At 57.2% G+C, this 27888-nt stretch overlaps 2 protein-coding genes across 5 annotated transcripts in view; both read left to right on the top strand.

Moving 5' to 3' along the window:
• The window catches only part of kaznb (kazrin, periplakin interacting protein b), a 31936-nt gene extending 7893 nt beyond the window's left edge, over window positions 1–24043 (top strand). Inside the window, exons 3-16 of the mRNA XM_086149582.1 lie at window positions 3590–3788; window positions 17718–18008; window positions 18460–18596; window positions 18679–18849; window positions 19420–19577; window positions 19703–19892; window positions 20291–20414; window positions 22230–22426; window positions 22496–22614; window positions 22693–22924; window positions 22994–23095; window positions 23219–23385; window positions 23478–23544; window positions 23767–24043. Coding sequence (XP_086005708.1) covers window positions 3590–3788; window positions 17718–18008; window positions 18460–18596; window positions 18679–18849; window positions 19420–19577; window positions 19703–19892; window positions 20291–20414; window positions 22230–22426; window positions 22496–22614; window positions 22693–22924; window positions 22994–23095; window positions 23219–23385; window positions 23478–23544; window positions 23767–23913 — 2301 coding nt within the window. The 3' untranslated portion in view covers window positions 23914–24043. The remainder of the gene's footprint in view (window positions 1–3589; window positions 3789–17717; window positions 18009–18459; window positions 18597–18678; window positions 18850–19419; window positions 19578–19702; window positions 19893–20290; window positions 20415–22229; window positions 22427–22495; window positions 22615–22692; window positions 22925–22993; window positions 23096–23218; window positions 23386–23477; window positions 23545–23766) is intronic.
• A 383-nt stretch (window positions 24044–24426) lies between these two features.
• Window positions 24427–27755, top strand: tmem51b (transmembrane protein 51b). Of its 4 annotated transcripts, none has more exons than XM_086148817.1 (3): window positions 24427–25013; window positions 26316–26709; window positions 26825–27755. In XM_086148817.1, exons 2-3 carry the CDS (start codon window positions 26327–26329, stop codon window positions 27273–27275), a joined length of 834 nt encoding a protein of 277 aa, XP_086004943.1. In that variant the 5' UTR covers window positions 24427–25013; window positions 26316–26326; the 3' UTR covers window positions 27276–27755. The 4 variants fall into 4 exon arrangements, with proteins under 4 accessions (XP_086004943.1, XP_086004941.1, XP_086004942.1 ...); XM_086148815.1 differs by having other exon boundaries at window positions 24431–24977; XM_086148816.1 differs by lacking the exon at window positions 24427–25013 and adding an exon at window positions 25043–25990.
• The last annotated feature ends 133 nt before the right edge of the window (window positions 27756–27888 follow it).

Genomic DNA, 27888 nt, shown 5'->3' with positions numbered 1-27888 from the left:
CCCCCCCCCCCACACACACACACACACTCATCAGGAGGTCCCCAAACATCTCCTCTGCTGTCACCTGGCTTCAAACCCTCACCCCCCCATGGACAGGCTGAGCGGGTCTCCTCCTGGGGGGTCATCGGCTGGATGAAGGTCATGGAGTGGGAGTGACGTGAGCTGATTTGACCGGGCCGGGTCAGGACGGCTATCTGGGTTTCGCATCGGGCCGGGAACTTCTCTGCACGACCAGAGCAGAAGTTTCTCCCCATCTCCGGCGTGGGCTTCAGGGCGTCCGCAGCGTCAGTGTTTAGCAGCAGGTTTCTGTCCTGGTTCTTGGCAGCGGGAGACATTCAGCAGAACACTCCCGTTCAGTGCAAAGATCCATAACTATAATAATCATCATAAATAATTCATTCTGGATGATCATTAACCCCTCGCTGTGCAGAACCAGATCATTCCTGGAGTTAAAGGAGGCACAAACCCTTCCTTCGTGGAAGGGGTTTGAAATGAACCAGGGTTTGACATGAAAAGAGCTTAAATAAGGATAATAATGATGATGCTGTTGTTTATTCCCATCATTAATGCTCTTATTTGATTTTATATAGTTTGTTGCCATGAACCAATAATAAGATAACGATATTCAGAAGAAAAAAAAATTATTTTAAAATGATTTGATGTATTTAGTTTCTATATAATAATACATTATTGTTATTATTATTATTATTATTATTTCACAGCATCAAAATATATAAAAGATAATAAAGATAGAAATAGTAGTAATATATTATTATTGTTAGTGTTAGTATTCATCTTATGGGTATTGGAGTTGTTCTGAGCTCTTGGGGTTAGGGTTCAGGTTCTGGTTCTGGACAAACCCAGTAGATTCACTCAGTTACCAGGTTCTGATGCTCTGAACCCCCCCGGCCCCGTCCATGCAGGGGTCTGGGGCTCTGGTCCCCGTCCTGGTCCTGGTCCAAACCTCCGGTGCGGCACAGCTTATGGGATTGAGCAGCAGTCTATCTGGACCCTGCAGGAGAAGCGTCCGTTCTCCATCTTGGGTCCAGCCCGTCCTCGCAGGCCCGTCTTAATTGCTTCTGCATTTTAATGTTTGAACTATCAGACTGTGTGTGTGTGTGTGTGTGTGTGTGTGTGTGCAGGGCGGCCCTCCATGCAGAACAGCGGGTTGAGCCCAGAATTCAGAGGGAGGTTCTGGTCAGCAGCTCCTCTGCACGCTTCACTGTCTTCCAATTTACCCTGACTGATAACTCGGCTCTGCTCAGCCCGACAGCAGCCGGAAGCAGGAGGCAGGACTGCATCTCCACATGTTTGGGCCTCTTCATCCTCTTCTTTTTCATCCTCCTCCTCTTCATCCTTCCGCTCCTCTTCATCTTTTTCATCCTCCTTTTCCTCCCCTTCCTCTTCATCCACCTCCTATTTATCCTCCTCTCCATTTCTTCATTCTCCTCTTCATCCTCCTCCTACAGTTCATCCTCTTGCTCTTCATCTTCCTTCTCCTCCTCCTAAAGTTCATCTCCCACCACCTCCTCTTCATCCTTCTCTGCGCCGCTCACTCTCTCCATCTTGTCCCTCCACATCCTGTAACGGGAGGTTTTCCTGGTGCCGAGTGTCGCAGCAGGACGAGGCCTGCAGAGACGATGATGATGCTCCCTGATGGTTCCTCCAGAAGGTTCCTCCTGCTAGATGAAGGCGGTGGCTGGAGGCGGCCAGCAGGGGGCGGATCTGTCCCGAGGGGGGTGAAAGAGGCCGAGCATGTGTGTGTGTGAGATGGGATGAGTTCATCTCGCACTTCGGCTGAAAGGACCACGTACCCAGTGAGAACCCTGCTAGGGGAACGTGGAGAGGAACCAGGAAGATGATGGCTCGTCCCCTGGCGGGAGGAGACCTCGCCCTTCTCCTTCCTCTCCATCCCACTGCCGAGCACAGAAGAGGAACGCCCTGTCATGGGATGCTCCTCACTGAACATCACGCCCTCCCCCCTGCAGGTGGATCTGCTGGCACCTTCTCAAACAACCGCCATCTTCTCCCTTTGCTCCTCGGGGCCGGGATGGCGTTCGGGGGGGGGGGAGTCGATATTCAATTAAGGCAGTGGCCGTCCACGGAGGCGGCCATCAATACGCTCTTTTACGCACGGGGGGGAGGGGGCACTGGTCGTCCCCGGCAACGGCAACACCATTCCGACCTTTGACCCAAAAACCGTCGACGACTGCGGCCGGAAACGCCGAGAAGGAAGGCCGGTTCTGCTGGAGTGAGAGCCTGGCAGGGGTCGTGGGGGGGTCGTGGGGGTCATGGGGGGGGGTCGTTGGGGGGGGGGGGGGGGGGTCTGCCCTCAGTCACGTTTGTCCTCCGCTCAGCAGCCTGGAATCAGGGCCGGAGAGGCCCCTGTCTAGACAGCGGTAATGATCTGTGGTCATGTGACCTGGTCAACCGGGAGGGAAGCTTCCCACCAGGGTCTGCTGAGGGTCCACCGAAGGTCCACCGAGGGTTGAGAGAGCCATGTGGATTGGATGAATGTATTGTACCACAAGGACCCTCTGGTGATCCTGCCTGGTTTGCCTCCAAGCTCCCCCACCTGGGCTCTCCATGTGTTCTGTTCCTTCCTCCCACTGGAAAAAAAACATAGTTAGCCCTCTGAAGACCCTGAATGATCTGTCGGTGTGAATGAGAGGGTGAACGGTCGCATGATTGACAGCTGACTGTCTGAGTTAAGCCCCGCCCCCAAGTCTAGAGTCTGCTCTCCTAAAGAAGGTGAAGGAGAAGGAGGTGTGATTGGATCAATATTTGGAATGTCACAAATCTGGCTCTTCTAGTTTGCAGACCATCCTGGGTGGGACTGCAGGATGGGGGGGGGTGGAGGGTTAGACCTACCTGCACTGAGAGCCGCCATGGAGGACATGGGGTGGCAAGTGTAGAACATCTTCAAGATGCATCTTCAAGTCCAGATCTGCTCTTTCTGGACAAACATAGAAGTGAAGCTCCCCCCTGGGGGGTGGGGGCTCCCCTCTGCACCCCCCTTCCTCCCGCCGCAAAGTTCTGCTCACAGAGTTGAAGTTCCCCCTCTCTGCGCCTTGAGCCGGCCCCTGCCCCTTCCCCGGATGGAGGGGGGGCTTCCAGGGACAAAGAGATGGATGTATAATGGAATGGGGGCGTAAGGGGGGGTGAAATGTGCTTGTGCTTGGACAAGTGTTTGATAAAGGGTTCAACACTGAAACCGAGCGGATCAGTCCATTTGCACCCCCCCCCCTCCGGTCACTCCGTCCCCCCCCCGCGGTCCTCTGGCAGATGGTACGGTCCATTTAAAAGCCAGCCCGTCCTCCCGCTCCGCGCCGGTTCTCCGGAGAACAGCTGCTCCTCCACGGGAGGACCTTCTACCTCCGGCCGCAGGATCCCATCTCCCGCTCCTCTTCCTCCTCCTCCTCCTCCTCTCCCACGACACGCGTGTTTCCCGTGGACGCGCCGGCGTCTCCCCGCGCAGCCCCGCAGTAACCCGCCGCTCCTCTGCGTGTCCGCCGGAGGAGGACCTGCAGGTGGAGGAGGAACTTCTCCGCGCTGACACCATGCTGTTCTGTGCGGGTCTGGTCCTCAGGGGAAGATCGTGAAGATGATGGAGGACAACCAGCAGCTGGCGCGGCGGATCGACGGGGCCATCCGCTCCGCCAGCCGGGAGGCGAGCAGCCTGCGCGCCGGGCTGGGCGCCTGCAGCCCCCCCGGCCTGGAGGACCTGCCCGGCCTGGAGGACCTCCAGCACCACCACCACCACCGTGAGGACGGCGTGCACTACCGGGGTGAGTGCTTGTGTGTGTGTGTGTGTGTGTGTGTGTGTGTGTGTGTGTGTGTGTGTGTGTGTGTGTGTGTGACACGCGGGGCACTTCTCGGGACAGAAACCAGACTTGTGATGGTGCGAGCATGGGGGGGCAGAACATCCATCCTCCACCGGTGACTCTGGTGTGTGTTTGTGTGTGCGTGTACGTGCATTCCCGGCTAATCCCATCCCGGACTGTACGTGAGAGCGTGTGAGAGGGTCCGGACCAGCAGCAGAAGAATCCGGGGAATGTGACTAATATCATCCCACTTCCTCTGCAGACTTCTTCTTCTTGTTGCCCCTGATCAGTGTTGGGCCGGGGGGGCAGGAGTGTAGTAGTTAGAGAGCGTTTCCCAGGCAGCAGCTTGGCTCCTCTGGGGGCTCCTGGTTGCTCCTCCAAGGGTCTGAGGAGGCTTCGGTCGGGTCCGGCGGCAGGAGGAGGACGCGCCGATGTCATGACGCCGGGCTCGTCGTCTCTCTGCGCCCGGAGGTCCTCCTGGATTGGTCGTCCGTCGGTTTTGGGCGGAGGAGGTCTCTGAGATGCTCATCAAGCGTCCGCCTGGTCCTCACGCTGCTCGGGCCTCCAGCAGGACATCTGAAGCACCGGGGAGGAGAGCGTCCCCCGTCTTCGAGGAGGTGGCGGAGAGCTAATCCCCTCCTCAGATGTTCACCAGAGTGGGACGATCCATGGATCCTATCAGTTAATGAGGATTTCCGGTCAGGGATTCAAATCCATCTCCTCCAGCTGGAGGACTTCAGGCTGGAGCTTCGACGTCCTCCGCCGCACCACGTTTCCTCATCCTTCGGACGAAGAACATCTACGTCTTGCAGACACTGCGGAGGGAACACTGGAGGAGAACCCGACGCCGTTTCTCCGGAATCCATGTTGGCAACACCGGCGTCCAGAATCTCCAGGGTGTCAAGACCAGGAACCTCCAGGTAATGGTGGTGGAACATTGAGAACGGGCTTTTCCAACACAACTTAAAAACATGCCGAGATCTTGCGGAGGGTCGGAGGTCAGAAGTGACCTTCACTGCAGGAAGGTTCCAGGGTCGGACCAGGCGGTCTCCATATACTCCTGTCTCAGTTCTCCCTCTATGTTCTCGCATGTTCTTCTGGGTTCTGGCTATGAATGAGAGGCTCTGCGATTGACAGCCGACCTGTCTGGTTTAGGCTCCGCCCCCTTTTGGGAGCTCACCTGCCCCACACACACAAAGAAAAGGCAGCCTATGTTGAAGTCCTGATCCCTCCAGAACTTCTCCAGCAAGTTCTAAGAAACAGGTTCTAGCAGCAGGACAGGGGGTGAGATGTTCAGCCTCTGAGATGAAGAGAACCAGGTGGCTGGTTTCTCCTCGGGCGAAGCAGGAGGCGGACGGACCTCCTGGGCCGAGGCGTTCGCTCCTCCGTGGCGTTCCTGATCTTCACAGCGGTGAACGTGTAGCAATAAAACCCGACAGATGTGCGGAGATGTTTCCTTCAGAGGAGACTCTCCGCCGTCCAGATGTTTGGGTTGCGTTGCGCCGTGTTCTTCTCTGGAATCATCTCAGACACTTCAGTCCGCTCGTGAGGAAGGAGCCGCTCCGTTTGATTGACAGGTCGGCCACGCCCCCTCGCCGCTCAGCCTCCCGGACGGAAGGATCCGGCGGCGCGATTCGCCTCCCTGCGCTTCTCCTCCTCCTCTTCCTCCTCCTCCTTCTCCTTCCCCTGCAGGCAGTGGAGAACATTCCCACATTCCTGAATATCAGAGCGGTGATGTCATACTTCCTGTTCCCAGGAAAAAAAAAGGGGGGTTGGGGGGGTCAGGTGACCGAAACGCCGATCGGCCCGAACAAAGCTGGGGAGCCTCTTCCTCTTCCTCCTCCTCCTCCTCAGAGGCCGGAGCAGCACGGAGGCTAAGCCGGCCGCTGAGCCGATCTTCTGAAGATCTTAAGTTTAAGGCGATTGGTCCAGCAGATTTCTGGTCTCAGAGGTGTTTAGGGTGCCATGAGTGCAGTTTGGGGGGATTAGACGCCCTTTGGGTGTCTCTCCGCGCCCCCAGGCTCGCCCCGCTGGCTCCATCCAATCAAGTTTTTCTGTTTAATACGCACAACAGGACTTCCTGGAGATATACTGTGCTGAGATGCTCCTGGTTCCTGGTCTGTCACGTGGTCTTCAGGAGGGGTCGAGGACGTTCATCTCCTCCTCCTCCTCATCCATCTCCCCGATGAGCTCCTCGTTAACATTCACAAACACGCTCGTTCTACGTTCCCCTGCTGGACGTCCAGACTAAGGAGGAACGATACTAAAACATCTTGCTCAGTTTGTCTCTGAGAGAAGCTCCGTGGAGATACGTCGTCTTCAAAAGTGGATGGAGGTGTTCCTTGAAGAAGCTCCAGTTTTTCTGCCCCTCAGCTGAAGCCGCTCGCTTTATCCATTGTTCTTTTCCAAGGGACGGTCAGATGTTGGTGGCTCTCACAGCTCCAGTAGAACCTTCCTGCTTCCTCCAGCTTCTCATCTGCACCCGAGCGGTGAGGAGGACTCACGTCTTCAGATTCATGTTCACGTCAAACAAGTGCGGGACGGTTCGAGGTCACGTCTCGCACTCAAAAGAGACCCGACTCTCTACTCCTGACGAAGAACGAGAACCCCGAAGGCACCGTGGGAGACGGTTGTACACAACACAAAGCCAACTGATCCTCCAACATCATGCAGAAGGTCAGGAACAACCATCTTGGGCAGTTTGAGGATTCCTCAGAGAGGCAGAGAACCTCAGGCGGCTGACCTCCACCCCTGAGCGTCTGGTTGTCCAGCAGGTATCTCACGACAGGTGGAACTGCTGAGAGGGACTCTGATCCCAGAGCTGCGGATCCGATCCGCAATAAGTCTAGTTCCTCAGAAAGGAGGCGCGAGGAACTCTGGAAGCGAGGCCGTGAGGTGTTTCAGATGTCCCGAGCTGTCGGCAGCCACTCTGACATTTGTGTGGGTGAGCAATGCACGTGGGTGGGTAGGGTGTGTGTGCACGTGGATGGGTGGGTGGGGGGGGGGGGACCTCCAAGAACATCCTCCAAACTGGTGTTGATTAAAACTCTTCTAAAACGCCTGGATAATCTTCTGCTGGGCTCTAAAGCTGCGCAGCCCAGGAATCCTTTCCATCTGGCCCCGTCCCGTCTGAGGCCCCCGGGTCTCCCATGACTTCATCCTGCGCACGGCCCAGGCCCCGCCCCCAAACACAAGCCCCGCCCCCTCCCCGAGGAACACCCGCCTTCCTGTTCACTGTCCACATGCAGGGAAAGTATGTGGAGCACCCCGCCCCCGCCCACCCCTCACACTGGTATCCAACACCGCACACACCCGAATACCTTACACCCCCCCACCACCGCCACCACCACCATGCACGCCCCACCATTCCTGCCCCCCCGCCACGCCCTGTCTGTGTCCAATGCAGCGTGAGAGGAACCCAGTCCAAACAATGGAAGCCCCCCCCCCCTCCCAGAGCCGCCCTGCTCTCTTCCTCTTCCTCACCACACTTCCTCCTGTGAAAAGGAGTTATGGCGGCCGCGAGCCAGGACTCCAGGGTGGGTGGGTGGGGGGGGGGCTTCAGCGGCGGGAGAAGATGCTGCCAAAGAGGGCCGATGGGTGTGTAAACTGGTGTGAGAGAGGTTTTTTGGACTTGGAGTCTAAGCTGAGTGGCGCTGAGGGGTCGGGGGTGGGGGAGCTTGCAGAGCCCTGCAGCTCCGACACGTCCCAAAATGCATTGCAGCAGTAACCCTTTGATAATGGCGGATGTTTTCAAATAACTACAATCCTCTTTTATGGTGCCGTCTTCGTGTTTTGTGCAGTCGCGGGGAGGGGGGGAGGCTCATGTCACCGTGGCGATGTGTGAATGTGTGAGGGTCAGGAGGTCACCGCGCTTACAGACGATGCTAGATCATCAGCGCCGTGGAGGATGAAGGTCGTCTTCGCCGAAACGCCGGTGCTTTTACTTTACGTTCAAATCCAAACTCCGTTCACCGACGCCGGTCAAAACACCCGGATGAAAGAACTACAAAGATGGCGGCTGATGCTCTGCGTCCTCAGCAGGTCACATCATAGGCCTCTTCCACTCTCTCATTGGTGTTTGACATGAGGAACAACCTTCTTCTCCTCCATCTTCTGATCCGAAGCCTCCTCCGCCAGGCTCTTCTCCCGAAGCCTGGCTGTGACACCCCCTGCTGGCAGCCTGCATCTGCAGCAGGAGAACATCTTGGACCTCCAAATAAAACACCCAGATGTTTCCAGACATGTCTCTGAATTAGAACCCATGGATTCCATCGGAGCTCCAGGTGTCATGTGTATTATGGGATGAACGAATTAATGGATCTGAAGATGATTCGAGATCTTCTGGTGGTGGAAACATAGTCCGTTCTTCCAATTAGTGATGAACATGGACACTGACTCCAGAGGAAGAGCTTCAGGCCAGAACGTGGATGTCCACCTCCTGGAACTTCCTGTCCACATCGTGGAAGCCAGAAGCTTGGATGAAGGATCATCAATCTTCTCAGCCCTTCATCAGGACTCCAGTCAAAGCATTCGCCGTCAGTTATCGACTGCCGCGCTGCAGGGTTATCTCCTGCGATGGGCTGTTGTCATGGCAACCCGCCATCTCCCCAGCGGCAGCGCTCCGCCGAACCCCTCCGATTCCCGGAGGATTCAGCCGAGCGACTCGTAACCCAGCCGATTCGCAGCGGGACCTTCCGGGACCTTCTGGGTCCCGTCCGCTGGTGGCGAGAGGGTCCAGATTATGTCCAGTCCAGGAGGAGACCGGGAGGATCACACCTCCAGGTAGCTGTCAGACATTAGTTAATGATGGTCGTCTGATTGGAGTTTCCGTTTGGAGACCCGAGGCCTCCCTGGATCCAGCTTCCAGCCCAGCGACGTCCTGAGGTTCCTTAAGTTTTTGTATTTTCACCAGTTCTCTCCTCTTTTTCCATCCAGAACGTTCAATCCGTCAGATGTTTTCATACCTCATACTGAGGTCTTCACATGGAAGGTATGAGGAACATTAATGTTCCCTGTGGTTCTTTGTTGGTCCTGCATTAGCCAGAAGAACTTCTTTTTGTCCGTGGACTGGGTTTCTCGTCATCCTCTCAGTCCACAAACAGAAAAACTGTTTACAGCGGCGGAGGTGAATGATTGGATGATTGATAGCTGGCCTGTTCAGGTTAAGCCCCGCCCCCTCCGCCTTCGCCATCCGTCGGAAATGGCGGCCCGAGGTTCTTCAGAGGCTGGGAGATGTTCATCTTTGGAAAGAATTTCAGTGTGTGTGTGTGTGTGTGTGTGTGTGTGTGTGCAGCCGTTCATTCATTCACATGTTCATTCATGTGGAGGATCTCCTTGGGACGAGGTGGACAGAAGCAGTGGAACCTTCTGCGGGCCGGAGCGTTCCATTCAGACGTCTGAGCAGGGTTGTGTGTGTGTGTGTGTGTGTGTGTGTGTGTGTGGGGGGGGGGGGGGTGTTTCCCCCTCCGTCTGCCCACAGTAACCACAGCAGGAGGTTCTCTGCTCCTCCGTGTCCAGGAATGTTCTCCAACCCCAACTATCCCCCCCCAACAAATTATACACAGCAGGATCTTCTGGGGGTGGGCAGCGTCCCCGTCCCCGTGATGGGAGGGGCCGTGGAACGTTCCACCTAAATCAGCATTATAACGTCTTATATAAGACGTCTTATTGTGTTGCTGCTTCCAGAATGTCTGGTCGTCCGTGGTGGATCTGTCGGAGGGTCATCTGTGGAGTGTTTTTTTTTCCCCATAGTAATTGCTCTAATAGGGGCAGTACCCCCCCCCCCACACACACACACACACACACACACACACCAGGGGTCTGTCTTTGCCCGGCGCTGGGTGTTATTTTAGCCCCGCCCCCTCCCGCCCGGACCTCGTTCGGAGGATTTACCGCCGCCGCGGTGCTTCCTGCCAGGGGACGGAGGCTCCATTAACTTCCTGTCATGTGGTCCAGAGGTGTGTGTGGCGGCGGCGGCGGGGCAGGGGGGGTAAATTTACTAGTGGTGTTGAGGTTCTTGCAGCAGAACCATAAAAGAAGAGGGGATAAATACTGCCGGGGGATAGATGGGTATCTCCATTAATAGACTCTGCCGCTAAAGTGATTCGGGGGGGTTGGAGGGTCCATAAAGGGAACGGCAACGCCATCATTACCCTGTTATTACGGGAGGGGGGGGTAATTTACAGGTGTGTCATGATGGCTGCCGAAAAAAAAAGGGCCAGCGCCAAGGTGACGGTCCAATCCCCGCTGCCTCCGACCACTGGAGGCCTGAGGGTGCTTCCAACGTGCACGCTCCTCTCATGCACGCCAGTGTCTCATCTCAGGAGCTTCTTCTTCATCCTCATCAGCAGATCCATTCAGCTGTCTTTGAGGAGAATGCGGCTAATGAAACATCACCCAGCTGCTAATAGACCTGTGTGTGTGTGTGTGTGTGTGTGTGTGTGTGTGTGTGTGTGCGCTGTCTCTGGTGTGTAGTAGTGCCCTGCGGTGATGCTTGGATTTTATGGTGTTAAGTCCTGGAAAAGAGCAAAACCCCACAGTTCCATCTCAAAGTCGGTTTGTCTTCCTCTTAATTTCCATCTGATCGGACCTCCTGGATGCAGGACCTCCTGGACCTCCTGGACCTCTGGTCCCGGTGTGGAGGTCATCGTTGGATGTCCTGACCAGGAGACCTGGTGTTCTCAGCGGTGACCCGGTCCCCCTCCATCACAGCTGTCTGTATCCAGCCATTAGTTCCCCTCAGCCCGACAGCTTCTCCTCATTAGCGCTGCTTTGACCTTTGCATCCAGAGGCGGTAGGCTTGGATCAGACTGTGTGTGTATGTGTGTGTGTGTGTGTGTGTGTGTGTGTGCGCGTTTGCACGTGCACTGCCTTCATGAATAAAAGAGAAGTTGTGGGGTTCTGGGACCTGCAGCCGAGGAGCCTGCAATGTTCCAGTCCCTCAGACTCCAAGTACTGTTTGGCTGTTGGACCTTCAGGGAGAGGAGGAACCAGAAAGAGGTCTTCAGGAAGAGGAGCCTCCTTCACCCCCCTCCTCCTCCTGGGAACACCAGGGGAATTCCAGTGGTGCTGAGTCAAAGCCTGCGCTGAGGAGGAGGGCGGCTCCTCCTCCTGTGGCTCCATGTTCTGCTGTGTGTTTTGGAAGACGGGCTGCTGGTCCAGAGTGTTTACACACACAGACACACACACACTCTTCCCATGACTGCGGTGCAGCTCCCTGCATTTGATTTCGTCGAGAAGAAGAGCTTTTTTTTTCTCGTGCGTTTGTGTGTGTGTGTGTGTTCTCTCAGAGCTCCTCAGCTCCACCAAGGAGATGGATATTGTTTCTCCACCAGCCTGCAGGTGACCGCAGGGGCTGCTAGTACCACGTTAGCTGTTAGCAAAGCCCCAGTTACCGTTGAAGAAGCTGCGTCTTCCTCCAGGACTCGGCAGACGTTTGTCCGTACACAATGAACCCTGAAGACCGAGGCTGGAGACGTCGCCCTGAGACCGGACCTCCATGACCTCAGCTCAGTCACGTCATGCTGCCGCTGCTGGGTGGATGCAGGCTCTTCAGGAAGCGAACGATGTCATTTCCTGTGACCCGAAGGGATGAGGAGGAGGAGGAGCGGCACCCGCGGTTGCACGAGCGCCTACAGCGTTCCTCACTGTGGATCCTTCATCTGTCGAAGCTCCAAGAGAAATAAAAGCAATCCTCTAATGGGGCCGATATCAGGATTTATCCACGTCTGGGTGTGGCCGGGTTGCATTAGCATGCTAATGCTGCCCGATTAGCCGCTGGAGGCTGAGCTGCCGCCGGGGGTCTGACCTCCTGGGGGGGCCTTAGGCCGGCCAGCAGGGGGCAGTGAAGACCACAGCGGGCTGAGGCGAGCGAGCTGATAATCCCCGGAGCACCCTGCGTCTGGTGGAGGAGCGGTGAGCCAACGGAAGTCCAGGGCAGATGGGGGTTCTCCCCTGCAGCCCGGCCATGGACTTGGAACCTTCAGGAACCTCGGGGGAACAGCGGTAAAGCTCCTCATAGAAGACGCTTGCAGGATTCTGTCTTCACCCCTGGACCTTCCTGCAGCCTGTAGTGAGAGTTGCACCTACATGCACGTATCATAACATGCGCCGAGGGCTTCCAGCTGGCGGTCTTGAGCTCCAGGTGATCCTGCAGCTCTGGAGTTCCTGGACCAGGATCAGGTGTGGAGAAGAAGGAGGGGGGCTTATCTCCTGAGAATGCCTGTAGATCACTGAAGCTGCTGCACTTTTATTTTGGAGTTCTCGTCGTCGAACGGACTTCCCGTCGGCTCCTCCAGTTTTGGTCTCCATCTTCTCAGGAGTCTTTCAGGAAACTACTCCTGTTTTTTCAGATGTTTTTCATCCTTCTTCAAACCTTCTGTCAGGTTTGAAGAGCAGCTCTGGTCCCTCTGATCTCTCCTCTCGATCGAGTAGCTCTGGATGCTCTAGAAGTTCTCTCTGCTCTCCTCGCTCTGTTCACCCTAGAGCAGGGGTGGGCAATTATTTCGGCAAGCGGGCCACATTTTATATTTAACTTCTATATCATGTAAATTGAACAATATAAAAACTGTAATTTAGATATTTACATTTTTCGGCATTTTATTTCAACTTAATCATTAATGATCATATAAATGCACCGACATTATTTTGAATGCAATCGTCCATACAAAATCAAACAAAAGGAAAAATATGGGGAGTTTCTGAATTTATCATTGATTGAAAATATTTGTTGAAAACATTCAAAGAAAATTGTTTGGCGGGCCGGATGTGGCCCGCGGGCCGTAAAGCGCCCAGGTCTGCCCTCGAGTCTCGACGCTCTGGTCGCTCTGTTCACTTTGGCCGCAAGGTTTGCTCTTGTGGCTCTTCGTTCGCTGGAGTAGCTGTTGTTGCTCTCGAAGTTCTGCTAGCTCTGAGTATTGGTCCCCCCCCCCCCCCCCAGCCACCCCCACCTCAGCAGAACATGTGATAATGTTCTTTCCTTCATCCCCCCCCCGCTGGTTTGCATCTCAGAGCCTGCAGCTTCTCTCCAGGGAGGAAGCCTCAGTGGGTCCAACCGAGGCTGGTCACTGAGGCAGAACCCGGTGAGGAAGGGGAGGAGGAGACGGGCGGATGCATTGAAGATGGAGACGGCGCCGAAGAGTTGCGGAGGAATCTTAATAATCATGAGGAGAAGAGAATCCCGGGAGAGGAAGAGCCAGATGAGTGGAGGGGTTTGGGGCTTTGAAGGAGGTTTGATTGATGGAGAAAGAGGAGCGTGGAGAGCGATGAAGAGGAGCGAGGGAGGAGAGGGATGAGGGGCAGCATCTCTGCAGCGACCGAGGAGAAGGCCGACCCTGACTTCCTTCAGCCTCCAGCTCTGAAGAGGAACGGGAGCCGAGTTTGCTTGTGATGACGAAAGAATGGTGGGTGAGCGAGCTCAGATCAGGCTGCTTCTGGAGCTTCTGGAACCGGGAGCTTCTCTGAACACGTGGGACGCCGCCCATCATGGTCTTCATAGACCCTCCACTGGCTGAGGAGCATCTGGTCTGCTCTCCAGCTGGCAGGATGCAGGTCAGCTGACCAGAGCTCTGCCTGGGGGCGGGGAGGGAGGGAGGGGGAGGGAGGCTGGATTTCTTCCAGGCAGATTTTCCTGCTTAATCTTCCCTTTAAATCCACCCTCATCCAGGGCGATGGGAGGGCAGATGATCAGAGGATGACCCATCATGAACCAGCTGTTGACCTGCAGCATCAGCTGTGCGCTTCTGATTGGTCCCTCGCGGGGCCCCGAGGGGACGGCAGCCGAACCTCGGGGTCACAGAAACATCCATCCTCGCCGTGACAGAGTCCCGATTCCTCCCCGGTGGATGAATGATCTGCTCAGAGATGTTTGGAGGGGTTGACCTTCTCCAGTGCCGAGGGCCGCCGTGCGTTTGTAAACGCACGCTGCTCGGCAGCGAGATGCGTCATCTGCAATGTAGAAGGTTGATCAGAGCGTCGTGATGTCCCCGGTCCGTGCAGATCCACGTTCTTGCCGGTGTTTTAACGCCAGGACGGTGAATTTGAGTGTTCAAAGATTTCAAAATGGCCGCCTGCCCTCTGGCCTCAGGGTCAGACCTCATATTGGGACTTTTATTTAGAAGGAAGGACATCCTGCTGCGTCTACCACCAGATGGTCTTTGCAGGCCTGGGTCTGAGGAGGACCTCCACTGCCCTCCACTGCTCTTCTGCCGGTGACTAGAACGGCTGGTTCAGATCTTCCCAGAAGGTTTTCTTCCAGCTCTGGTGCTCCTCTCTTTGGCGGCGAGCAGGGAAGGGGAGAATGCGGTGGACCTTCTGCACGCCGCCATCCTGTGCTGGGCTCTGGAGACAGACGCCCTCCTCCAAGGAGAAGGTAGATGAGGAAGCAGACCGTTGGAGGTGTCCAGAAGTGAAGATGAGGATGGATCTTGGGTTTTCACCGTGAATTCACCACGGATGGATTTTCTCCTTCCAGAGCTGAAGCTGAGAGATTCAGAGAAGGTCCCGAGAAGGTCCTTGATCTGAGCCGTGGAGATCTTCACGCCAGTCACTCACCCCATCATTTTAAAACGTTTCATGTCTATCTTTGTGCAGAAAGTAATTTGGGCGCCTGGTTCTGCATGGACCAGAATGTGGCCTCCCTGGAGATCCAGGCTGTAATACCAGGCTCCTCCAGAAGTATGGAGTCCATTGATCCCAGGCTGTGTTCCTGGATCCATCCCTCCTTTCAGGATGGTCCTCCTTCTTGTTCTAATGGCCGCCACAAAATGTCAGCGTCGTAATGACCGCTCTGCTCCCTCCATCCATCTCCGCCCCTTCCATCCATCTCTATCCATCCCTCCTACGTTCCTCCCTCCTTCAGCCCATCAATGCGGCGGCTGAGAAGAGGAGGAAGAACATGAGGAGAAAGAGGAGAAGAGCCATCGAATGGAGGAGAGAAGATGGTTGTCCTGCTCCTTCCGGCATTAGTAGGAGCAAAGCGAGAGAAGAACACGAGCTGAAGACTCGGAAGGAGACAAAGCTCTCAGAATGAAAGCAGTTCGATGAAGATGATCTTTGGAGGTCTCTGGACCAGAGTTCCGCTGATGGTTCCGCTCTATACTGGGTCTTTTTCAGGTCCAGCGTGGCCGGAAGTTCACTCCGGACCAGAACTCCGGAGCTGATGAGACCAGACCACGATGAAGGTCTTGACGAGACATGTCCTGACCTACCGTGGTTCTGCGAGAGACAACGAGCCGGCGTTGTTTAAAAAGCTCCTTTTCTGAATGGAGCTCAGGTCCGACCGGCCGGACCGGCTAGCTGTGCTAAGCTAGCCACCTGAAGAGAGATAAGAAGCTCTGCCCTCAGAAGAACTTCAAGTTCTACTCCTCAAACCACTTGGTAGCGACCTTCAGGTTCAGGCGGACTCCTCCAGGATCCGTCCTGGAGGAGTCCGCCTGAACCTGAAGGTCGCTACCAAGTGGTTTGAGGAGCACGGAGCTCTGGTCTCGGCCACCAGGGGGCGTCCGAGGTCCACCGGCCCACCTGGGCGTTCGCCGGCCTTCGGCGGAGGGGGCGTCGCCCGGGCCCGGGTGCGTCCCACCGGCGGAGGAGCTGGTGGAGTCAGAGGAGAAAAACAGGAGTGGAGCAGGAAGTGCGGCGGGCGGCTCCGAGGGGGCGAAGTGCACCGGGACACTTCCTGGTAACCCGGGTGGGAGGAACCCTCGGCGGCGGGCGGGAGGGAGGGCGCCGCGTCGAGACGCAGATCGCGATCTTTTGAGATCATCCGCCCTGGACCTGCACGCCGCGACCTCCCCGCCACCCCCCCGCCGGGCCCGGCGGACCGAGGAGCCCAGAGGAGCTCAGAGGAGGACATGGAGAAGGAGGAGGAGAAGGAGGAGGACAAGGCTGGTGAGTGACAGCCTGGTGGAGGTGGACATGGACGTCGGAGTTGGAGTTAGAGGCCCGTGAGCAGGTTCTGCTTCTCCCAAATCCTGAAGGCTGTGATTGGATGAGAGGATTTTCAGTGAGCTTTCTGAACATCTGGCCGCCCACCACTCCTCCACAGCCAGGCTTTATGGGTGACCTTCGAGAGGAGTGGACCTCCACCGGGGTCTGGGAGGAGAATGTAGGACGCCACCGATGCAGATCACATGACTCCACGTTCCCCGTCCTACACCCCTGACCATCTCCTCCTCTTATTGGAGGTCCTGCTTGCCAGAGGCCTGCCCAGATGTGATGTGGTCATCTGCTTAGCTTCTTCTGCTTGGATTAAAACCACCACTGCTTGGAGAGGAGCCTGGATCCTCTGGAGGTCCAGAGGTCCCCGGTTAGGCCGCCGTCGGTTCTTCTGGACTCTATCGGCCTGGATCTGCCACATCCGGTCCACCGGAGGCCGGAGGAGGTCAAGGTGTCGTTCACCGCCGTCGGAGTCTCCTTCGTGTCCCGCGGTTCCTCCCGAGGTCTCGGCGGCAGTTTGACCTCTGGGTCTCCACTGACTGGACCTGCTGACCTACAGGATCCAAACAGGCAGGGAGGGGTTCTTCTCTGAACACGCCGGTGGTTGTTGTGGATCTCGTGAGCCGGTTCCTCAGCTGAACCCAGGCGACCCGGGTGGTGATCGAGAGATCTGATGAACGGAATGGCGCTCAGGTGGACACGACGAAAGGGGCCGTCAGATGTTTTGTTCGTGGCCTGAGGGAACGTTCATCCGGGTTGTGATGGATCGAAGTGATCGGCAGCTTCGCTTCACGGCAGGAAGGCTCCAGGTGTGATGCCTTGGTTCCTCTTCTATGCTCCTTGCATGTTCTCCTGCCAAGTTTCTCTCCCCGTTCTCCACGATGGCCTGCAGATCTTGCAGATTCTGATCGTGCGAGAGTGGCATTGACCTTCGGCAGATCACGGGATATGGACTGGATCCTCACTTCTCAGAAGGTCTTCCTCCTGCAGACACGCTCCAGAAACCTGGATGACAGATGATTGTGGCTAAACATCTGAGCTGTCGGAGAAACGCTGACCTTCTGGTGCAGTCTGAGCAGCCAGTCATCATGCTTGGAGGATCAGCAGGGTTCTTCTCCTCACCAGGAGAACCTGCAGGCAAACAGAAGGCCGAGTGGCCGCGGCCTCAGGGGGACGACCTCTCACATGCGGTCAGAACAGTCCCATGCGTTCCTGCCGCCTGGTGGAACCCGTCCTCGGCTCTTATCGGCGCGCCTGCAGGTCCGGGCAGAACCTCCGGCAGGTCTTCAGGCTGCCACTCCAGTTTTGCGGTTTCAAGAAGCGGTCCAAAAAAACGTCAGCAGAAAAAAGGCTCACTGTAGGCTCTGAGGAGAGGGTGAACGGTTGGATGATTGACAGCTGACCCCGAGGTGACCTCCGTCATGGTGCCAGGTGAAGAGAAGCTTTGCTGGACCTTCATGTGGTCACCTTTAAGCAGGCATCGCCAGAGGAAGGTTTACAACACTCTCATTATCATGTTATTACGGTGTAATTACAGCTCTCAGGCGGTCGAGCCGGTCCTGCAGGTAACCTGAGGTTTCAGGAGGTGGTGGATGAGATGGTCTCCCGCGGCTCTCGGGTTCTCACCAGGAACCAGTTCTCTCCCGGTCAGCCATGATTGGATGGCCTTAAAGAGCCCGAACAGCCGATCAGCTCGTCGTCTTCTGGTGTTTTGATGACCTCCGGCTGGACTGGCCGTGCATGTCAGCGTTCCACGTGCACGCCCCTGTTTTACTGTGTTTCCCGCCGGAGAGCCGCGGCGTTTGAGGGCAGAAGAGCCAATGGGAAATGTGGAACTCTCAGGGTCTTTTAATCGTCTCGCGCCTCCTCCTCCTCCTCCTGTCCTTCACATCCTCTATCTTACATTCTTCCCTCCCTCCTCTTCTTCATGCCTCACCTCTCCATTCTTGTCCGCCGCAGGGCCCCGCCCCCTTCGCGGGGGCCCCGCCCCCTCGCCGGCCCCCATTCCTCCGGGGCATTCTCCGCATTCCACCGACCCGTCGCCACTGTCTCCCGCAGGGCTGCTGCGCGAGGAGGTGGCCCAGCTCCAGGAGGAGGTCCACCTGCTCCGGCAGATGAAGGACATGCTGAGCAAAGACCTGGAGGAGACCCCCGGAGGCCGCGCTGCCGGGCTGCTGTCCGCGGGCGAGCTCCGCGCGCAGCTGGGCGACCGCGAGCGGGAGCTGGACCGGGCCAAGGAGGCGCTGCAAGGTCAGGACCGGGGAAAGCCCCGCCCCCTCCCCCTTAGCCCCGCCCCCAAAGTCCAGAGAATCAGCAGCGGCTGTCAGTCAAACGTGAAAGTAATGGAGTAGTGTTACTCTGCGGGCTTCACCGCTGCTCCTCACACGGGGAGGAATGGGGGAGTGTGTTGTGTAACAACTGCAGAACAGGTTTGAGTGTTGCCCGCGGCGACGGGAGGAATGCTGTCGGCGGAGGGGGCGTGACCCCCCCAACACACACACACACACACACACACACACACACACACCCTCCCCTTAGCATCAGCACCATTGTTTTGCCGAATGCTTCCTCTCTGACGTCCTCCAGGCCTCCCCTCCCCAGGAGCCACAGCGCCCCCTGGTGACCTCCGGTCTGTTCTGGTTTGTTCTGCCGAGTCTTTCCCTCAGATAACCCCCCACGCCGCTTCTCTTCTCCGCCGCAGCGATGAAGGACGATCGCAAGCGCCTGAAGGTGGAGAAGGTCGACCTGGTGGGTCAGATGCAGCAACTCTACTTCACCCTGGAAAGCAGGGAGGACCAACTCCGAGAATTCATACGCAACTACGACCAGCACCGGAAGGTAGCGGCGGCGTCTTGCCGGAAGCGGGGTCGGCGGTGGCGTCCGCTCAGGCGCTGACAGCGTCTACTCTGTGCTCCTCCAGGAGAGCGAGGACGCGGTGAAGGTCCTGGCCAAGGAGAAGGACCTCCTGGAGAGGGAGAAGTGGGACCTGAGGCGGCAGACTAAGGAGGCCACGGAGCAGGCCAACCTGCTGCGCTCACAAATGGACATGAAGGAGAACCGCATCAAAGAGCTGGAGGCGGAGCTTACCATGGTGAGGATGTGTGTGTGTGTGTGTGTGTGTGTGTGTGTGCCTCTTCTTCCACACCCTGTCATCCTTCGCCTCTTCAGGGATTCTTCCTTCTAGCCCAGACATAAATGTATTCCCTCCTCTATCCCTCTTTCCTGTGGACACACACACACACACACATACACACACGCACACACAGACAGACACAAACGCTCACACACACACACCTCCCTCCCCCTTCCACTGAGCCTCCTATCAAGTCCCATCACTTCCTCATCAGCATCACTGTCAGACAGAAGATCTGATCTCCTCTCATCTCCACCTCCCCCTCACCTCATCTCAACATCCATAAAGATCTCACCATGATGCCTCCTTTCACTCCATCTGTCAACTTCTCACTTCATCAGTCCATGTTTTCATCCATGGATCCGGATCCCGGTGGTCACCTGACCGGGTCCCCATGTATGGACCTCCTCCCCTCCGACAAGGAGCGTCCAGTAGATACATCTACATCTTGAGGTTGAGTCAGGGAGGAGAACCCTGGAGGAGGAGAAGCGACCTTCTGTCCATGACCTCCTGTCTGCGTCCCTGCAGGCCAAGCAGTCTCTGGCCACGCTGACCAAGGACGTCCCCAAGCGCCACTCGCTCGCCATGCCATCCGAGCCGGCGGTCAACGGCGGCCAGGAGTGGGCGATGCAGGCGGAGCTCCCGCTGACGGCCGCCATCCGTCAAAGCCAGCAGACCCTGTACCACGGACACGCCGGTGAGCGCCAAGGTAGGCCCCGCCCCCCCCCCCGCCCCGCCCCTTCCCGCCTCGCCGCCGCACCCTCGACACACTAATGGGGGCTTTCTGGAGGTTTCGCACTAACTGGGGTGTTTCTCTCTCTCGCTGGGTGACTGTCCGTGCACGTGCACGCGTGCGTGTGCCTCCAGGGGTGGTCAGGATCAGCCCCTGCCACTCCCGCCAGCCGTCCGTCATCTCGGACGCCTCGGCGGCAGACGGGGACCGCTCCTCCACGCCCAGTGACATCAATTCTCCTCGCCATCGGACCCATTCCCTCTGCAATGTAAGAGCTGCCCTGACCCCCCCCCCCCCAACACACACACACACACACACACACACACTCCGTCCACCCGGAGGAGATCCTGCAGCCTCGCCCCAGATCCAAAATGGCCGCTTGCACTTCTAAAGTCATAGTCGTAGAGGATCCGGACTCAAAATAATCTTGCTGCATGTCAGTTAGCTTAGCATTGAGCCCGGCAGAGTTAGCCCGCTTGCTCATCCAGCGCATCTGCAACTAATCGCTCCTGAACTAACCTGCTCAACAGTTAGCTTCTCAGCTAACGCTATGGATGCTCGCATTGGTGCCGCGGGAAGGAAGAGGAAGTGGCTACTTCCTGTATCCGGGCGCTTCAGAAGAATCTGCCTTCTGACCCCGTCCCCCCTCCCTCTCTGTCTCCTCAGTCCATGGAGGACCTGGAGGACCAGAAACGTAAGAAGAAGAAGGAGAAAATGAGCCTGGGCTCGCTGTCGCGGGTCTTCACCCGGGGGAAGCAGCGCAAGTCCCTGGACCCCGGCCTGTTCGACGGTACGGCCCCCCCCGAGTACTACATAGAGGAGGACGGGGACTGGTGATGAGTGTGTGTGTGTGTGTGTGTGTGTGTGTGTGTGTGTGTGTGTGTGTGTTTGAGATTCTTAAGTGGCTTTAACTGTGTGTAAAGAGACACTTCCCCTACATGTACAGAATAATTGCCCTCAATGTATGTTTGTAAATTACATATATGTAATATATAATTATATATATATATATATATTTATAGCTGCACATGTATGCATATGTATATATGTTTACATGCATATAAATATATAGGTTGAGTTCCTATCCTGTGTGGACTTGTTTTTGCTGTGTTTACCCCATCATGTCTGTTTCCTTCAGGGGCAGGACACACACACACTCACACAAACACACACACGGATTAGTCTTTTTCTGTCCATGTCATTTTGTCTCTGCGTTGCTCAGACTGGACTCCCCCAAAACAAAGGAGCCCCCTGAACATCTGCCCCCCCCCAAACACACACACACACACACACACACCAGCCCCCCCAAGTCATGTCTCCATTTCAACCGGGTTTCTTTCCTTGAACTGAGGACGGAGAGAATTCTAGTTTGTAGAATTCAGAGGTTCGAGTCTTGAGCGTTGGGGTTTGCACTGACGGACCCCCCGACCCCCCATCCCAGACCCCTCCACCCTTCCACCTGCTGCGGGTGGAGCTTTAGCCAGGGGATTTTACCTCTATGGGTCAAAGGTCAAGACTAAAACCTGGCTGGACAACCTCTGACCTCCAAGCAGGAACCCTGTATGACGCACCCCCTTTTCCCCTCCCCTGCTCGTCACCCATCATCCCGCCCCTCCCCGACTTTTCTCTCCATCCTCTAAAATGCCCCCCCACCCCTTCACTTCCTGCATCTGTGGCTCCGATAATCCTGTTCTGACAAGTCGTTACGGCATAAAGAACAAATCCACGGTGATGTTTTACCGGGAACTCCAGAGGTGGACAGATGTGGAGCTGCGGCCAGATGTTTCAATGTGGACTCACCTGAAATGAAATCTTATTTTGAGAATAAAATGACCACATGAACACCTGCTACGTGGCGCCTTTTCTGTTTCCATGACAAGAGGTGTTTGTTTCTCAGTCCTGTGTCTAACGTGCGTGTGTGAGAGTGTGTGTGTGTGTGTGTCTGTGTGTGTCTGTGTGTGTGTGTGTACCCCCCCCATGTCTAATGGTATCCCCCGCTGCAGTGAGTAACCCGTCATCTGTGATTACCAGCTGTCTGTTCCTGCCCTCTGGGGATTATTCAGCTCTGTGCACAGTCTGGACTCTGTGACGGAGGACCCTGCATGAGAAGTACTTGTGAGTGTGTTTGTGTGTGTGTGTGTGTGTGTGTGTGTGGGTGGGTGGGGTGGGGGGGTGGCAGTAGACCAGCAGAGGCATGACATTTTCTGAATAATCCCTCGCGTCTCCAGAAGCCGATCCTGATGTTGATATGTTGATGTTTCTCCTCGTTCACCAGACAGGAACCGTGTAGCTCAGTGTTTCTTCTCCTTGAAAACCAGCAGATGCCGCCCCCCAGCACTGTGTTTGACGGGACACACACACACACACACACACTTCTCAACTTCATTGCGAAGTGCCAGGAGAGTTTCTGGCCTCATCTGGTGGCCACAGGCTGCAACTGCATGGTTGCAGATAAAAACAAACTAGCTCCTGGAGGTGTTCATTGGGATGGAGCTTCTGCTTGAACCCTCTCGCTTCAAGATGTTTTGTGATGTCCACCCTTCCCGACCCCGACCCTGATCCCCCGTCTGCTACCGCAACCCCCCCCCGACCCCGACCGACCCAGATTCTGACAGCCCCCGGCAGAGCCTGTCTGACGGAGAGGAGCGTCCGGAGCGTCTCCAGCAGGCCCAGCAGGTCCGGCTGGCCCGCAGCACCTGCATGTCGCTGTGGAGGGCGGGCGCCGTCCAGGCCTGGCTGGAGGTCGTCATGGCGATGCCCATGTATGTCCACGCCTGCGCCGAGAACGTCAAGAGCGGAAAGGTAGGAGGATCCGGAGGCGGGCTCTCGGCGGGCCGAGGTGACCGGAGGCGCCGCATGTGTTCTGTGTAGGTTCTGCTCAGCCTGACCGACGAAGATCTGGAGCAGGGACTCGGCATCTCCGACCCCCTTCACCGCAGGAAGCTCCGGTTGGCCATAGAGGACTATCGCAGAGCCGAGGGGGGGCCGGGGTGAGCGGAACCACACGTTCGCCCCTGAATCCCAAAAAGCTATCGCCTTCCTCGGGTCACGGAGCTTTGTCTTCTCAGGCTGTCCGGGGCCTCGGAGATGGACCACCACTGGGTCGCCTCCTCGTGGCTGGAGGAGGTGGGGCTTCCCCAGTACTCGCAGACCTTCCGGAACCTCCTGGTGGACGGCCGGGTCCTCAACTCCCTCGGCCGGCGGGACCTGGAGCTGCTCCTCGGCGTGAGCGACCCGCTCCATCAGACCAGCCTCCTGCTGGCGGTCCAGCTCCTGCAGATGCTGAGCTTCGACAAGGAGGTGCGGCTCGGCCGGGCGCGACCCCCTCCCCCACCGTCTTTATGCAGTGTGTGTGTCCCGTGTGCGCAGGCTCTGCGGGCCCGACGGGCCGAATGCGAGAACCAGGACCGGGACCCGCTGGTTTGGACCTCCCGCAGGGTGGAGAAGTGGGTGAGGAGCATCGACCTGCAGGTGGGTGGACGCTCATGTTCAAGGTGGTGCGAGCGGAGCAGTGGAAGGTCCTGTCGGCTCCGGGGGACGTTTGCGGGCGGTTCCTCGTGGTTCTCTGCAGCCACATGTCCTTCTACCGCGCAGGAGTTCGCAGACAACCTCCAGGGTAAAGGCGTCCACGGCGCCCTCATGGCCCTGGACCCTTCCTTCGACACGGACGCCATGGCCGCCGCCCTGGAGATCCCCGCCGACCGCCACATGCTGCGCCGGCACCTTTACGAGGAGATGAAGACCCTCTCGGCCCCCCCCAGGTCTACGGTCCCGCGCCGATGATCCCCCCCCCCCCCCCTCCGTGTAAAACCCGCCACTGCTGACGGAAACTGTTCTGCTTGTGCTCCCCCAGCGGCGAGGCCTCGGGGGTCGGGACCCGCCCGAAGGAGGAGAACGTCCCTGCGAGGAGATCAGGAAAGGTACGCCTTCCACCCCAGAGCGGGAGAACATCCGAGGGTAATGAGACATCTTAGATAACGAGGTAACAATGAGCAGCTCCGGCTGGGGTGGGGGGGCAGAACCCCGGCGGCCCGGTTGAAACCCCCCTGGTAAAGTCGAAGCCCCCCGTGGAAGTACAACGTGCCCCTCAGCAGAAACCATCTGGTCCCTCCTGAGCCTGACCGGGTGAAATGTCTCCCCAGAGTCCGCCGAGGTTCCGAGCAAACAGCCTGGGTTTCCACGGTGACGGCTCGCTGCCCCGGGAAGCCCGGGTCCAGCTGGTGCCTCGGACCCGGACCCGGGGAAGTCCGGTGCTCCTCTGCAGGGAGGTGGAGATCACCAACGTCTGATCCGGTCAACCAGAGAAGAACCTGCAGGAGGAGAGTCTGTTCTATCAGCAGCAAAGTAACAATAAACAAAAAAACAGCCAGATGTATATTTCTTATTTATTATTTGAGACAGAGGAGAGATTGTGCTGATTGTGAGATTTTAACAAGATGTTATATTTTCACGTTTGTTCTGTAAAAATAAAGATAAAGTAGATGAAGAACGAGTATGTTTATGTGAATCCTGTTTGTGTGTGTGTGTGTGTGTGTGTGTGTGTGTGTGTGTGTGTGTGTAAGAGCAGGTCTGTCTGCGGGCCGGTCGGGACTCGTCCCGCACAGCGGAGGTAACGCATATTCTGCTCCCGGAGCTGCGGTGAGGAAGAGGAGGAGGATGAAGGTCCAGAGCCTCCTGTCCTCCTCACCCTGAGCTGGAGGAACTCTCCGCCGCAGGATCGATAATCAATTGGATCGGATAGGAATCGATTGACCAAACCGGTAGAGTAAATCTCGCGTGTGACACGAGATTTCCGCGGATTTCAAAATAAGAGCATCATTTAAACGCCGGTTTACTTTAAGAGCGGGTTCAGGTGAAAGTCGCATCTGCGCATGTCTCATTAGCAGAGCGGACACACCTGGAGACTTCCGGTTCCTGTTCGGTCTCACCGGAGGACCCGGATGGTTCGTTTTCACCAAACGGAAACACCGAGACACCGAAGGAGGTCCATCATCCACGGAGAAGATCCGGAAATCCAAACTTTCATCTGGACCTTGTTATTTCCGGTTATTTAAAGAGGGAAAAGAGGTGTGCGTTTGCGCGGATCTTCATCCGCCCTACGCGGCCGGAAGTCTCAGGTGACTTCCGGCAACAGGTAGATCCTCGTAGAGGACCAGGTGTCCCGCGGACGGAGACGCGCCCGGTCGCGGGAACGAGCTTCACCGCGCCTGGAGTCCGGACGCACTTCCTGCCGGTCCACCTGCCGGCCGGAGCGGAGGGACACGCCGGAACCCGCGGCCGGTCCCGGTTCCGGTTCCGGTCCCGGCGCCGCGCAGGGGCCGCGGAGCTTCGTAGAGACACCTGGGCGGCTCAGGTGAGTCCCGGCGGGGACGTGCGTGGAGAAGGAGAGGTGAGGCCTCTCCGCCTCCGCTATGGCGACCGCACCCACGGCCCGCGGGCGACGCGGCGTGGGTCGAGACGGACCCCTTCCGGTCTGAACGCACCGTCACGACCCCGCGCCCTCCTGCGGGTCCGAACTGGAGGGTTTTCACATATCCGTGGGTTTGGAAGTGTCTGTGGAAATGGGTGACGTGGGAGGAGCTCCTCGGGAAGGTCTGGAGGACAGCAGGAGGTTCTGAGGAACACAGGCTTCTGTAGTGGGTCTGCCGGTGGTTATTGATTAGCAGATTTCTCGACCGATCAGAGGCGTTGATCTCACCAAATCACAAGGTTCTGGAGAACCTGCTGGAACACCTGAGCTGCCATGGTGGTCCTCAGAGCTGCCATGGTGGTCCTCAGGTGGCACAGTAGAAGCTCCTCATTCCTGATGAGCCTGCTGGGATGAAAACCCCCAGGGTCCAGAGCCTTAGTCAGTCCTGGACCTCCTGGTCCTGACCAGAACCCTTTTGAGGCTCCTCTAGTCCCCCCTGCAAACGTTCTCCTTGTTGTGTCTTTACCCATCTGAGTATGGCGAACTAGAACTTTCCTATTTGGACCTGAAGTTCACGTGCAGGCCGTGGCTCCATCTGCTGGAGGCGTCCCTCCCCCCCTCGCCCCCTCCCCAGGTGGACAGCAGGTATTTGTATCTCCAAGCTCCTCCAGCATTTGTGAAGCTGCGTTTCCTCTTGGAGCCAAAGGGTGTCACCGCTGCATCACCGCTGCACCAGAGTGCAGAACATGGAGCAGAACATTTGTCCCACACACAGGGTGCTTTAGAGGAATGTTGGGCGTGGAGCAGGTGTGTGAGGCCGACAGGACCGTTCAGGGACGGTGAACCCTGCAGGCCCGTCAATCATCTGTGGAGGTTCTGACCTCCAGGCCTCCTCACGCATTCAAAGCCGAGTGGGTGACGGTTCTGGAAGTCCTTCAGAAGAGTTGGAACCCCAGGTGTGTGTGAGTAACCGGTGACAGACCTGCTGGGCGACTCTGGTTGCCATGGGCGACCTCGCCCTGGAGTGTGTTTCATCAGTTGGGCCGGCGGCGTGTTCTCCGCAAAGGCGGTTCTAGAAGAACCTGTCTGGGTCTGGAACCTGGAGGCAGGAGCTGGAAGCTCTTGGAGCCTAATGTGAGGTTCTGCCGGGCTCTGGTGGTCGCGGCTTTGGGACGTTTTTGTCGCTGTGGCGGCAGCGTGCGGTGGGACCTGCCCTCCCAGTCCTGCCGGAGGTCCGGGTCCAACACACGCCAGCTGACCGTCTTCCTCCTGGTTCCACAGGTTCTTCAGAGATGTGTTCCAGCGGCGGCGGCGTCTGCGGCGGCCGGTCCTCCTCGGGCCGCTCTGGTGCCGAGGCCAGCGGCTCCGGCGCCCACTACGCCCTGTGCGCCCTCGGGGTCGGCCTGATCGCCCTGGGCATCATCATGATCGTGTGGACGGTGATCCCCATCGACGGCGGGGGCTCCGGAGCCACCAACGTCACCACCATCGAGGAGACTGACGAGGAGAAGGAGAAGACCAGGTCCTCCTCGGTGGCCCTGGTCCTGGTCGGCGTCGGCGTGGCCATGCTGCTCCTCTCCATCTGCCTCGGCGTGAGGAGCAAGAGGAGGGCCAGTATCCGGAATGCCCGCCTGGCGGCCAGCGCCGCCACGCAGGAGGCGGAGCCAGCAGAGCCGTGAGTTACACCTGCCGAGACACGCACAGATGTTTAGCCAAAGCGGAGGCAGGAGGGGATTATCTTAGGAGGCACCAGCTGCAGGAGATGAGAAGTTTCCGCTTGTGCTCCTCAGATCTCCGGACCCGAGGTCCTTCAGCGTCCCGAGCTACGAGGAGGTGGTCGGAAGCAGCAGCTTCCCCGTCCGCCAGAGCAACCTCCGCCAGAGCACCTCCCAGCTGCCCTCCTATGAGGACATCATTGCGGCGGTGGAGAACGAAGGGGCGGAGCCCGCCGCCGGCGAGGACACCCCTCTCAACGAGGACGCCCCTCCTAACGAGGCCCGGCCCGGCGCCGACGCCCCGGCCGACCCCGCGGGCCTGACACACAACCCCAGCCTGCCGGGTCGAAGCAGCAGCCGGGCCAGCCGCCTGCTGCGCCCCCTGCGGGTCCGGAGGATCAAGTCGGACAAGCTTCACCTCAAGGACTTCCGGATCCAGATCCGGACCCCCACCCAGAACCCGGTCACCATCGAGCCCATCACGCCCCCCCCGGGGTACGACCCCAAGCTGCCCGAGCTGCAGTAGCGCCTCTGTCTGACGGCCGCGTCTCCCGCTGATGTCCCAGGTGACCTGGGGGGGGGGGGGGGACATAGTCAGAACCCCCCCCCCCCCTTCATTTAACCCCACACTCAGGTTCGATCCAGAGCCAGGGGTCAGCAGCTGCAGAGTCGATGGAGGCATGTTGGAGGTCCAAAGAGGGGTCTGGATCTTAAGGCGAGAAGTCTTCTCAGGGGAGGGGGCGCTTTTAAGTGGCGATAAATATTTCATCCATTCACTGTTGACTTTTCTGTGTCCAACCTGAGGGGGGCCGATTGTGTTTTACAGGTTCCTCCGGAAACCAACGGGATCGGGCTGAGTAAAGAATATTGTGAAAGGAACTAAAGGTCCAGACGTGGCGTGGGGGTCGGGGGGGGTCTTTGCATGTGGAGGATCCTCAGGAGAGTCTTGGATTTGTTTGTCAGAATCAGGACAGAGAAAATAAAGGTTGATTTGTTTTTCTTTTAATTCCTATTATTATTCAGAATATTATTGTAATTATTAACATTATTTTTAACTTTTTCTTCTCCTGCTGCTGATTATTTTGAAAGACAAATATTTACTCTCTCCTATTGGCTGAATTAAACCTGGGTTGACCTCT

The sequence above is a fragment of the Fistularia commersonii genome, chromosome 7 (assembly GCF_037954325.1).
Source record: "Fistularia commersonii isolate RoL2024-O1a breed Wild chromosome 7, RoL_Fcom_v1.0, whole genome shotgun sequence".
NCBI lineage: Eukaryota > Metazoa > Chordata > Actinopteri > Syngnathiformes > Fistulariidae > Fistularia > Fistularia commersonii.
Note: the sequence above shows the minus strand (reverse complement) of the source record. Positions and strands in the feature narration are given on the sequence as shown.